This window comes from Falco rusticolus, chromosome 8, assembly GCF_015220075.1.
Source record: "Falco rusticolus isolate bFalRus1 chromosome 8, bFalRus1.pri, whole genome shotgun sequence".
NCBI classification, from domain to species: Eukaryota; Metazoa; Chordata; class Aves; order Falconiformes; family Falconidae; genus Falco; species Falco rusticolus.
The window spans coordinates 7175355-7187833 of record NC_051194.1 but is presented as its reverse complement, the minus strand read 5'-3'; the positions used below and the strand labels follow the sequence as shown (position 1 = coordinate 7187833).

At 44.5% G+C, this 12479-nt stretch overlaps 1 protein-coding gene and 1 long non-coding RNA gene across 5 annotated transcripts in view; one reads left to right on the top strand and one right to left on the bottom strand.

The window, feature by feature from the left end:
* LOC119153022 overlaps positions 1-12479 on the bottom strand; it is a 186968-nt gene that overhangs the window by 162292 nt on the left and 12197 nt on the right. For all 3 annotated transcript variants that reach the window (XR_005106015.1, XR_005106017.1, XR_005106016.1), the window contains exon 2: positions 12130-12381. This is a non-coding gene — a long non-coding RNA (uncharacterized LOC119153022). The remainder of the gene's footprint in view (positions 1-12129; positions 12382-12479) is intronic.
* GLRA1 (glycine receptor alpha 1) overlaps positions 1-12479 on the top strand; it is a 42106-nt gene that overhangs the window by 20019 nt on the left and 9608 nt on the right. For both annotated transcript variants that reach the window (XM_037398915.1, XM_037398916.1), the window contains exons 3-4: positions 840-907; positions 9481-9704. In XM_037398915.1, coding sequence (XP_037254812.1) covers positions 840-907; positions 9481-9704 — 292 coding nt within the window. The remainder of the gene's footprint in view (positions 1-839; positions 908-9480; positions 9705-12479) is intronic.

The following is a 12479-nucleotide window of genomic DNA, read 5'->3' as shown; positions in this document are numbered from 1 at the left end:
AACATTTCCACCTCAGATTTGAATTGGATCACAATATTGCCTGGCAAACCATACCGATCCCTTTGGGCACCAGCACCACATGGACAGACTGACCCCCCATGCCCTCTAACCACAACCTCTTCAGCCCCTAATCTTTACTCCTCTTTGGTGGTCCCTTCACTTTTCCAATATGAGCAAGCTAAGCAAAGCTTCAGTCTGAAAGCAAATAAAGCCTGGGGGAAGCATGGCCCAAAGTTTGGGAGTACCTTCACCCAAAACAGGACAGCCAGGGAATTTCTGCTGGCAGAGCCTGAAGTCTTCTGCCCAGCTGTGAGCCTTAGCAGGTACCACCATTATCACATGGAGTGCCGGCTGCTCTGCCCAGCCTGAGCCCCACAGCACACTCTGCTGCACTGGTTCCGCAGGGAGCTCAGAAGCATTTAGATAATTTAAACTAGTATTTGTAAATTATAGAGCTCTAAACAAGAGGGCCTGTCAATAGTCTCTCAGCTTTTTCCTGGGATACATTGCTATCATGGTCAAGGTGAGCTTGCCACCTCTACAGCAATGCTGAGAGATCTAGAAAGCTGTCCTGCCTGGCTGTGATCTATTCCTTGTCATCATAACAGTTCACAGAATAGATATATAAACACCCTCCCAAACAGGGAATCAGAGGCAAAGCAAAAGCCTTGCCTGACGTCAAGCTAGCATCAGAATCAAGACTGGACTAAGCCAGGTCATCTGGGCCTTGTTCCCTCACTCACCCCGATCCCACAATGGGTTTTAACACTACAGAGTGGAAATACTTTGTCTTACAGGCACATAGTGAACTGCTGTTCCAATCTCTATTTGTCATGCAGGCCCACCAGTGAATGTCAGCTGCAACATTTTCATCAACAGCTTTGGTTCGATTGCAGAAACGACTATGGTAAGTAAAAAAAAAAAAAAAAGAAATCACAGCACAGCTGCTCAGCTTCGTTGCACTCCAGCAATTGCAGCATCACCCTCTTAGGCATGACCAGAAGAAAATATTGTCTGTGTTCCCAAGTTTACCCACTGTTTGAGTAAATTGATCATCAACACACAAGACTCACATTGCAGGTAGTTGAAAATCACAGTCTCTATCTGCGTCTCTACAAAAACACTGTACAGGCAGAGTATAAAGGTCAGAAAAGGAAATAGTCTTTTCTGAAGACTTGCCTAAGGCTCCAAGCACAGAGTCAGTTGCAGATACTTTATGTTGAAGTGCACATAAATCCAGAAGTTTGAAACAGTAAGTGAAGGGAAAGGGGCTGAACTCAAATTCAGTCTGCAGCAGGTTCCAGATTCCCAAAGATTAAGAGAATCGCTGCATGATTATTTTCTTGGAGACATTTTTGTTAGACAATGATTTTTGATAAAGTGTCAAACCCAATACTTGCAAGTTAAGGCTCACTTCCAACGAAATTAGTGAACATGGCTAAAGGCTGTATCTAATTGGCAAGACACTAGGAGCAGGGATCACTAGAACAGGAGATAATTGCTCCACCTGAGAACTATTAAAGATTGGTTGTGACATAATCAGTGAGCAGCAAAGGAAAACTCTGGAGGTATAGTGCCTTATCTCTGTGCTAATTAAAGATAATCCAGAAATATGGTGTTTAATTACTCTTTAGTAATTCTTTTTCTAGAAAGGTGTTGAATAAAGAATGCAAGACTCCAGCTTCAGGCATTTTGTGTGTTCAGGCAGGATATTGTAGGCTTTACATACAGATCACACCCCTCGACTTGAACAAGTTACTCATGCACACCACTGTCAGAGGACATCAATAGCTCTGTATCTGGAACTATAAGTCTCTTCTGATACTATACCATTCTTCTGGAAATGTTTGGGGTTGGGGCCAGTTCAATCCTGGTAGTAGAGAAAAAGCTGTTACTCTGTTCAAGCACAGATAAACACATTTTGTACTTGGATTGCAGAATTTGTCAGAATTCATAGCTGAGAAGTGTATTCGTTTATATATAAAGCAAAAAAAGAACTAAAACCAAAAATACACATCTGTTCCTAATGTACTATTTTATTGGATACCTCCTTTGGTATTACAGGCAATAAATATTTTATTCCTAAACAATCTAGCAGAGACTATCCAGAGCACAAGGGAGAGGGGCAGGCCCACAAAGGATCCCTGTGCATCGTACAGAGCACATTACAATGACATGGTTTTCAATACCTATCATACATCACAAGATGCATCAGAACAACCATACAAAGATGTCAGAGAATTCCTGTAAGCAGGATGCTCCATAAAATTAGCATAGACTAGCATGAGAGAGAGATATGCAGTCCACCTTTAAGACATGCTGCAGGGATTCGCTATCCTCTCCAGATGCCACTCATTTCATAGTCTATCTTCCATAGAAAAAATTCCCATGGGAACCCAAGAACACCCTCTGGGCACATTGCTTTGTCTAGAAATACCCAAACCAGCTCTGACAAGCTAGTCCAGATGTCAAGCTGACGCAGCACTGCACACAGCCTAATATAATGCACTTCTTTGGGGACAGCAATACTGCTTGTAAACACTGACAAGAATACAAGAAACACAAGGACTGAAACATTTAAAAATGAGATCTCAGCAAGCTAGAGCAGTCTTTGGGATTTGCTAACTTGAGATTTACTCTGCAGGGAAGCCAGTCCCCCCCCACTGTTTGAGGATGCAGCAGGTCAAACAGGCAGTGTCAACTCCCCAGCACAGCCCTGGGAAGGGCAGGAAGTCCTGCCATGAAGGGAATTTTGAGGGAGACCCAACTACTTTGAATTTAAGCAAGAGGGGGAAGCTGGGGCAGGGAGAGGCAATTCAACATTTTACCAAAGAAAGTACTAGTCCATTATTGACCCCCAAGATTGATGATGGTAACACTCCCCCAGCTGCTTTAATGGCCAGAAGTGAAAAGTGAAATAACAACATGATGGTTTAGACACCCATCATTAGGCACCCTAAGCCTGGCCAGGTTCAGGTTCTGAGTACTACATCATCCTATATTTGGTTACTATTGCACTACTACCTGCAGGAGAAAAGTCACATGTTTTTACAGATACCACACATGCAATTAGAGAAGGCTTTAAAATATCTCTGTAGTGGGGCTGTTAGTTTCTACAGCAAATACCACTGCTACTATTTAAGTTTACATGGCCTGAATCTCACAAATCGGTGTAAATCATGAGGCCATCATACAGAGGAATAGAGAAATTGAAGGTGAACACTCACAGCTCAAGGCATCATGGAAGGTAGAGGAAGAGGAAAAAAAACCCCAGAAAAATAGAACTAATGTATTTGATGCAGCCACTTGGGTCTACAAACCTCAGAAAGGAGGATTATGAGTTGGGGCCAAGAGAAGGCACAGAATTCCTAGCGTGGGCATAAAGCTGCTATCTGACCCACAAAGGTTCAAGATGAACAAGGCAAGAAATGGGGACCTGAAAACTGCTGCAAGGGTAGAGGGAATAAAAAAAGGCAGATAGAGCCATTGACCAAACCAAATTCCCCAAAGCACAGCTGACTTAGAGCAAGGGAAGTAAACTCTTTTAAGGATCCCACAGAACTGGAGACCTAACATAAAAGCTTCCGGTGGTGCACATAATTGATTGGACATTTATGTTACATTGCACTCACAGCTTACATCCATCAGCCTCACTTGCAATCAGCTCTAAGGACAAGGGAACCTGTGACTGGGAACACGTCTCTGTGAACCCAACAAGTGCTTCAAGGGGAAGGATACTACCAGCTACACCACGCAGACAAGTGCAGCCAGCCTCCTTCTGTCCCAAAGCATTACTGCAATAGTGCATCGACAGCAAGGGATTCCAGAGGACAAATGCAAGATGCATCCACTCTGCTTTTTATTATTATTAAAAACACCAAACAACCCCCAACCACAAGCTGTTAAGCCCCCTTTTGCTCTTCAACAGTATAAACACCTTCCCTCCAGCCATACCAGAGTAGGAAACCTATAAGCAAAACTACAAATTCTTCATTCAAAATGAAACAGAAGTCAAGCATCTAGGGAACAGGGTCTTAGTTTTGACTAGACTGCACCAGCTTTGGCTTTTCTTTGTAGCATGAAACAACTGGTAGGATTATCTGAGCAATTAGTCTCACAAATTTCCTACTGTAACAATAAACTTCAAATTAAGCTATGCCCTTGATCTCTCTTCCAATGGAAGCTGCTATTTTATAGATTTCTCACTGGCTTAGGCAGCTGGGAGCATTTTGTATGCAGTGAAGGCATCACTTAAAGTTGCTAGGAGCTGAACTCAACACTTAAGATGACCTCTTCCAGTCTCAAGTTTTAAAAAAGACCCACATGCAGCAAACAAGAGCATAAAACAAAGAAAACCACAAAACAGCCAGCACAGGCTCCCCTAGACACAGGGTATACATGCAAATTTATTTTTGCTGCTTTCATGCCATAACTATCCCATCTGGAAAGAGTAAACCAAATGTAACCTTCCAGCCAGCTGGAACACAGCCACAATTGGTCCTCCAACATCTCCTAAGGACAGGAGAAGCTGGAGAATGCAACTATCTGAATGTTTAATACTTGTTCAGAGACACCTATATATAATACTGCCAACAAGGTAACAAACCACCCTGCAAAACAGACAACAATTTACTCCAGCCTCACAAGCCACAGCGCAGTAGGTAGCAAATGCAGCCGATGAAGTGCAAGGGTCACACGCTTAATACTGGGCCCACTCACCCTAAGTTCAGCGAAAAATGTAAATACCAACACACAAAGCCTGTAGCAAAGGCTAGGTTTTGAGCTCAATTTTCTGCAGTCAGTCATTCTTACAACTAGCCACCAGCCCCACAGAGATGATAAGCGTTTAACAAGTCACACGACACAAAATGAAAGTGTTTTCACGTCTCACAGCCCGCTGCAGTTTCAACGTTAGACCTGCAGTGTTTTGGCTATCTATGTGGTTGAAGTTTGTATTTGTGCTGAATAGAAAAGAAATAAAAAAACCCAAACCCCATGAAACAGGGCTACACAACTCAAATACAAGGACACAAATAAAAAAACCTACAAACCAAAGAAAAAGACCATACTACTATACTCCTAATTTTGAAACGCAGGACGCTGGCTACAGCCCACTCATCAGCAGCTCCATCCTCAGCCCAGAAAGACATACTTTCCCCTCCCTTTTATAAAGACACCCAGCAAAAGCTGCTGCTTTAAGCTCCAGCACAAAACCCCACACCTATTAAGCACTACTGCTTTCACCACAAACTTACATTCCTCAAGCAGCGGATGTCCTCCTCAACAGTACCTCCAACACAACTACTGGCCATAGCACCTCCCCACTTGGCCCAGCTGTGGTTTTCACATCAAGCTTCAAATTAGCTACTTGGCTACAGCTGTGGCAAGGTAACAAGGTCCCTTATTAACCTTTCCAAAGTCTGCTTCAGGTGTCGCTTGTTTTAGTTTGTTTGGTTTTTTTTAAATCAGCCAGTTGTAGTGCTCCTTTGCAGGGCAGCTAGCCTTAAAAGTGTGTTTAATCCCATTCTTAAGAATTAACTCAATGCTAATAAAGCCCCTTGTGCCCTGCTGTCCAGGTGGGATAACAGAATCCCCTCCTGAAGGACTTCAGTCCCTGCCCTGTTTTTTCCATCAACAAAATGTAAATTTATCAAAGTGAAGTCTCTCAACAAAACTATTCAGTGAGGAGGCTCATCTGACAGAACCCCTGAGCCAGGTATTGAAACTTACTGAGTTCCCTGACAGCCTCCATCCCCTCTTCCCAGCGTGACCGCCAGCCTGCCACTGCCTTCATCAGCTTACTCATCGTCAGGTGCCAAGACTGGAGTATCTTGGGAAGGAAAAGTCTCAAACTGATCTTCTGTTTCATTGGCTCCTTGTGAGGTCACTAAGCAGAATTTCATTTCAGCATTATCAAATTGAACTACTTTGAGCACTTCAGTTATTTTCTTCTTGTCCTGTGTCATTTTCCCCTTGGGAGTAAAATCCCTTTGTGCCAGATTGCAAAGCTCCTGAATGCCTCCACAACACAAAGTTGCTGCTCTCCCCTCCCAAACCAGCCAGAGGAGCAGGCTGCACGAAATAATCAATGTCTGAATGTGATTGGCACACAAATGAGGAACTCAAGTGATAATAAGGATATGGAGAAAGACATTTCTTTTGCTGAATTTTCAGCCCCAGTAAGACCTTTTTTTTCTCTCCTTGAAAGTCCACATCAGAAATTGGTCCATTCTGTCCATCATTTAGGAATAATTTAGGACTTCTTGTTGATGCTAATAAAAATGTCATACAACAGCATCTAGAATAAACACTGTATATCTCCAGACAGTCAACAAATGAGTGGTTTGGCTCATCACCTCTCAGTTTGACTGCAGTGCCTAGGCACAAAGCTTTCAACACACAGGATCCTCTAGCTGGTACGGAAAACTGTAACACTTATCTTAGGTTATATCACAGCCCCAGACGTACCCTACTTGTTCTCCATGCCTCTTCTGGCTCCTCAGGCAGTGCCATGTCCAGTTTACAGCTTGTTTTTACATTTACATTCAAATAAGCCTGGGCACAAGACATCTAAAAGGCTGTTCAGCTTCAATAGTGCAGTGCGTTCAGCTATCTGTCATAAGGGAAAAGGTATCTGGGAGGAAACAACCATCCTCAGTGGCCAGGCCAGGACTGCGGAACAAACCCACTGAGAAGGAAGATCTTCATAAGCACATACACACAGAGATAGGTAAAATACTAATGCCATAAAATGGCAAAGGCAGAGAACTGCATTCAGTGCATGTATTACATTTCTTTGTCCTTGCCTCTTTTTATGTCACAGCATAAATGCTCAGCTGTTCATATTCCAAAACAAAAAATATCCACTGCAAACACTTGTCTCAAAAGAAAGACCACAAAGAGTAGCATACACCAGAGTTACTCACCACACCGCTGAACAGAGGCAGTTCAGTCTCTCACACCACATGTCCATGACAGGCCCCTGCGCTGTTCCCATGCAGGACACGAGTACAGGGCACTTGGTCTCTGGAGACGAGTTAGGAGGGGCTTTCTTACAGCCATCTATTGTGAGAAGTTAATTTTCATTTGCCCCACAAGCCATGATTAAGATTCCTCATCATGATGACAAGAATTATGGCAGTCTTTCTGTGTATGGCCTCTTACACCTGTTGTGGTAGCAACATAAACCACACTACACCTCTCTTCTCACCCTCCCCTTTCTTTCCCTTTCCTTTCCCTTTCCTTCACCTTTCCCTTTCCGCATTTTTTGGAGCTGAAGTAGTGAATTTACTCCAGCAACAAAGCTTATCTGTGGCAACACAGGCTGCTGTAGGGAGATTGGCTCCATTTCACACACACCGACACACACACACCCCCCAGCTTCCAACACTCCATCAGGCTGAGAACACTTCTGGGCAGCTACCACTGAAGTTTCTTCCAAACATGAGTTTAATTTGTGTTGTACATGACATAAGCCCCCAACAGGAGCTGACCTGCTAGCGTCTAGCTTATTTGTAGCTGAATAAGCAAAACAACCTTTTGCTTTCTACCTATTAGGTCAGCGACGTTGATTTCCCCTGACTGCAACGGCTGCAGATCCTTACACACAGAAAAGGGTGAACTGGAAGTATACAAGTAGTTCAGGGAGCTGTTGTGTGCCATGGGAAGCAGAAATTCGGGGTCACTTTCCCTTTTCAGGTTTGCATGGTTGGCTAGTCCTGCACTGAGACCCTGGTTCCTATCTGTCCACAGCTATTCGCGTTTTCTCAAGACACATTATCCAGGGTCAAGAGAGATGAGTAATCAAGTCAAAGGGATGCACTAGGACTTGCGAAGGTGACATTTGAAATATCAGCAGAAGAAGAGAGTGTCGCAACTCTTTTTCATGTTCAGAGGTCTGCTCCTTTTAGCTTCAAGTCTTTGGTCCGTTTGCTGTTGTCACAGTCATTACTGTCATTAGCAGTTTCTGTGCTCTGAGGATGAAGGTGGCACTAAGTGGCCTGAAACAGATTCTAGACCATGGGCTTGGCCATGAACTGCCCCATCCAAAGCACAAGGTACCCAAGACACAATCCTCACCCAGCCCTACACTGTGACTGGACTCCACAAAAGTCATGTCCTCCTGGACAAGAGGCTGTAGGTTCATACTCCAGCAAGCACCTGAGGCAGCAACATCAGAAGGACTCCCATCCACATGCACCCTTCAACTCCAGAGCTTTGTGTTCTCCAGATGGAAAGAACAGACCTGAGGCAGAGTCAGGGAGATCCCCTCAGAGGTGCCAGAAGGTCTCACTGAAAGCAATGTCCTAGTGCCTGCAGCAGGTATTAGATACTGTCAAGCACGTCAGACACCCTCCATTAAGCATCTCTTAATAAAAGTCTTCAAAGTACATTAGTATTAGAAAGGCACCAAAGAAACCCTTAATCATGATAGCAACTATTAGTTTGGGCCAGGGCAGTGAAATTATATGCTGCTCTTCAGACACAGTCTGCCTCTATACTTAGAAAATGTCAATTAATTTATGGACAGGGAGCTTTTATCCCTCTCCTGACAACTGGCACGTCCTCTCCCCATTTCAATTTGTTGGCTCACTTTCTTATGTGAAAGTCAGCAGAAAAGGGGCATGCAGATCACCCTGGGAAGCTCTTGGTCAGACAGGGAGAACAGAAACTGCTTTTAATTGTCCAGGAGAGTGTCTAAGCTTGACCTCAGCAGCCAACCTTGGCCTGGGGAACTCAGGGGAGCTGTAAGACACATGGTTATGAGGCAGATGAAATTTTCCTTAGCGCTGGGGGACTAGCTTCAGTTAAAGAAGATGGCCATCCTATAAAATCTGTAGCATTTCTGGCATTTTGACATTAGAGAGGGTAACCCAGAACACTCGCTCAGGATTAGGAGAGCAGACTTCGTGCACATCCCTCTCATGTTCACACACTCTCACCAAGGGCAGCTGCTCCCGTCCGTTCATCCGAGTTACCCTTGTATGAGCAGACACACAGGGAATGCCTCTCCCATGGACAGCCTGTCTCACTGTGTCTTTTCCTTTCACAAATCTGGAGGAACCATAGATTGTCACAATATGGGCTTGTTCAGCACTGAAAGGGAGTTGGCTCTGGCCTCCTTTCCCCTTAATCCTCTGCAGCAGTTACCATGCTGCCACCAGCCCTCACAGCCTCTGCAGCTGAACATCACTTCTGCAGCCGCGGGGTTCACACTAGAGGTCCTGACACTTCACACACAGCTGACAATTGCTGTGACAGAGGGATGCAAGGATAGGCATCTGCTCATGTTATGAGATAGCTGTAAGCTACAGAGCTAAAGATTAGCAACAGCTCCTTGAGAAATAACGCCAACAAGGATGGCCATAGCTTGGGAATGTAGGCCTAGACGTGGTTTGGTTTTGAGAATGATTTTAGTACATGCTTGCCAGTTTTCAGCATTTTCAGCACTACCTGCATGTCTCTGCTCCCACTCTGCAGGATTACAGGGTGAACATCTTCCTGCGACAGCAGTGGAATGACCCACGGTTGGCGTACAACGAATACCCTGATGACTCCCTGGACCTGGACCCCTCTATGCTGGACTCCATCTGGAAGCCTGACTTGTTCTTTGCTAATGAGAAAGGGGCACATTTCCATGAGATTACAACAGACAACAAGCTTCTGAGGATCTCCAGAAATGGCAACGTCCTCTACAGCATCAGGTGAGGTAACTCAATGGGAAGACTCCACCAAGGTAGGGGTGGGCAGAGCTAAACTCCCACTGTGCAAGCCTAAAAAGAGAAAGTGAAGGCTTTGAACATGCTGTTGGATAAAAGAAATTGAGGTGGGTTTTTTTTTAGGGAGTTCATACAATTAGCAGTGTCATAGCAATGTGGTGGGAATAGATCTCTGGAGGTCTCCCATGCAACCTCATCCTGATGATTGACAACAGATCAGGTCAGGTGTGGCTTTGGCCAAATCAAAATACCCCACAGATGGTGCCCATGACTTCTGTGGGCAGCCTGTGCCAGTGTTTCATCCTCCTTCTGGGGCAGATTCCTTCACGCAAAAAGCACTGAAAAGTGAAACACAGCCTTATTTCCCTAACAAATATTGTTTGTTTGGGTTTTTTTAATTAAATTCAGCTACACAAGCTAAAAGAAAGAAAGAGGTCCCTAAGCACCTCCTTCATCTGCACCTTTATATCCAACATTAACCTGTGCTTAAGAGCAGCAAGGTGCAGTTCCCTGTTTGCATGTCTAAGCATGTCCTTATGGGAGCAGAGTTATGTGCTGTAAGTGAAGAGGTCTTTCTCCAGCCACCTCAAGAAGAGGTTGGCAGAAGTGTGGAATCCTTCTGAGAAAGCACCACCAGCTACCTGAGCTTCAAGTCCTAATTTTGCATTAGTAGCTTCCCTTTGACAGAAAACACAAGAAACACCATTATTTTTCATCATCTTTAAATAAGAAGACACCCATCCCAAAGGACTGGGCAGCCTGGCAGTACTCTGTCCCACACCAATGAAGAGCCAGAGAGAGAGATAAATTTTCCTGTGCCCCACGCCCCCCTCTAGAAGTCAGGATCTTGAGAAGGACGGTGCTTCTGAAAGGCACTGAGATCGCACACCATGGGCTGGGCTGCCCCTGGGACAGCAGAGGCCACTGCACAGCTAAGGGTACTTCCATACCCCCAGGCACCCCTGCCTTCAAGACCTGCTAAGACAAAGCTACACCAGGAAATGTATTTTCAGAAAGTTTCATTTGGAGAAGGGAGGGAAAAAACTTGAGTGAAAAGGAGAGTCTGGGAACTGCCTCCTTACATCAGTAGCTGAATCTGCTGGAGCAGAAGGATGTCGGTACTTCAGCCACATGGTCACCACTTGCAGGTGCTTCCACAACAGGTAGTAAAGGAATAACCAGGAAGGTGTTAGTCAAAGCATATTGAGACAGAGGGTTGGTCTGGGAAGGAGTCTAGCTCATCTCTAGCTTTCTCAGTCCAAGGACTTCTGCTCCTCACTAGTAGATTCCTTAACATCCCTACTGTAAAATTACTTGAGATATTATACTAGCACAAGCCTAAAACTAGCTGCACTATGTGGAAACTAGTAGAAGTCCATGAAAACTATGTTTTGAAAGCTGCAGCATTTCCTGACAAGAGATTAGGGAAACTGCTAAACAGAGCTCCGTGGTTTTGCCTCCGCATAACTATTCCCATTTATCCCTTTATCACTAGCCACAAGAATCCATCAGTGAAGCTGAACTAATTGTACTGAATTTCCCACAGGAAATCAGTCCAATCCTCCACCTTCACTTCCAAGCCCATCTACTCTTTATTTTAAACCAATGGCATAAAGATCAAACTTCATGAGCTTAAAGAAGGAAATTTAACTCTATCTCACAGACTTTTCCACCTCATGTATAATGTAAATTTGCATAAGGTACACACACCCCATCTCACACTGCAGCTCCCAGTGGTAGCCATGGGGAAGAAAAAGCAGCACAGAGCTGTAAAACAGAAAATGAACAGCTTAATGCTGCAATGTAGACAGCATCCATCAAACATCAAGGTGGTTCCAGCCCAAGGACCGGCGCCCTCATGACTGAAACAGTACGAGAATTGCCATGCTTGTTGGCTGAACATGGAAACCTCACATTTCTTAATTTCTAAAAAAAAGGCAGGTAATAAAACTGCCACCAGCAACCTGGCAGAGAGCATGGCACAGAGTCCCGTTCCAGGTGTGTTTGCAGGAGCACAGACAGGGAATACTGGGTCACCCCAGCCCTGGGGCTGCTCAGCAAAACAGAGCAAAGACTCAGCAGGGGACATGGAGCAAGGTGGCTGAGCTGATCACCTTTTTCCAGGCAAAAGTTGAAAACACTTCAGTTCTTGTTTTCTAAAAAGAACTTTCCTCTCTCCCTCATCTCCAAATGAAAATGTTGGTTTCTTTTTAAGAACATTTTCCTATGAAAATCAAAAAGAAAGAGGACATTCGTGATGGAAGGGCACAATGCAAATGCGAAGAGTTTCCAAAAGGAGTAATAGTCTTTCCCTTTTTAAAAAAAGTTTCCATCTAAAGTCTCTGCCATTTTGTAACTGGCTCTTTGCTACAACTATTTGCAACAGTCAGACTTGAATCAAGGCACTTACAATAAGGTGGACTTTGTCCCGTGGACCCAAGACTCAGCCCATTCACCCAAAATCACCTTTGAGGATTTCACTCTCTGATCCTTTCTCAGCATGCACTTGTCCAGCGTTTGCTCAGCATCTCGTGACCTCGTTGTAGCCACAGTCACCCCTGTTTCACATCTGGCAGATACTTCCAAGTACATTCTTCTCAAGGGACTTGTCTGAAGATGTAGTTGAAGGCTTGTCTTTCTGATTGATCAGAGATGGAGTTCCCTGCCAGAGATGCAATGAGAAAAATAAAGTGGGTAAAGGCTAGTGGTGATGCTTTTCTAGTAAGGTGTTTGTTTAAACACAGAAAATGCAGTTGCTTT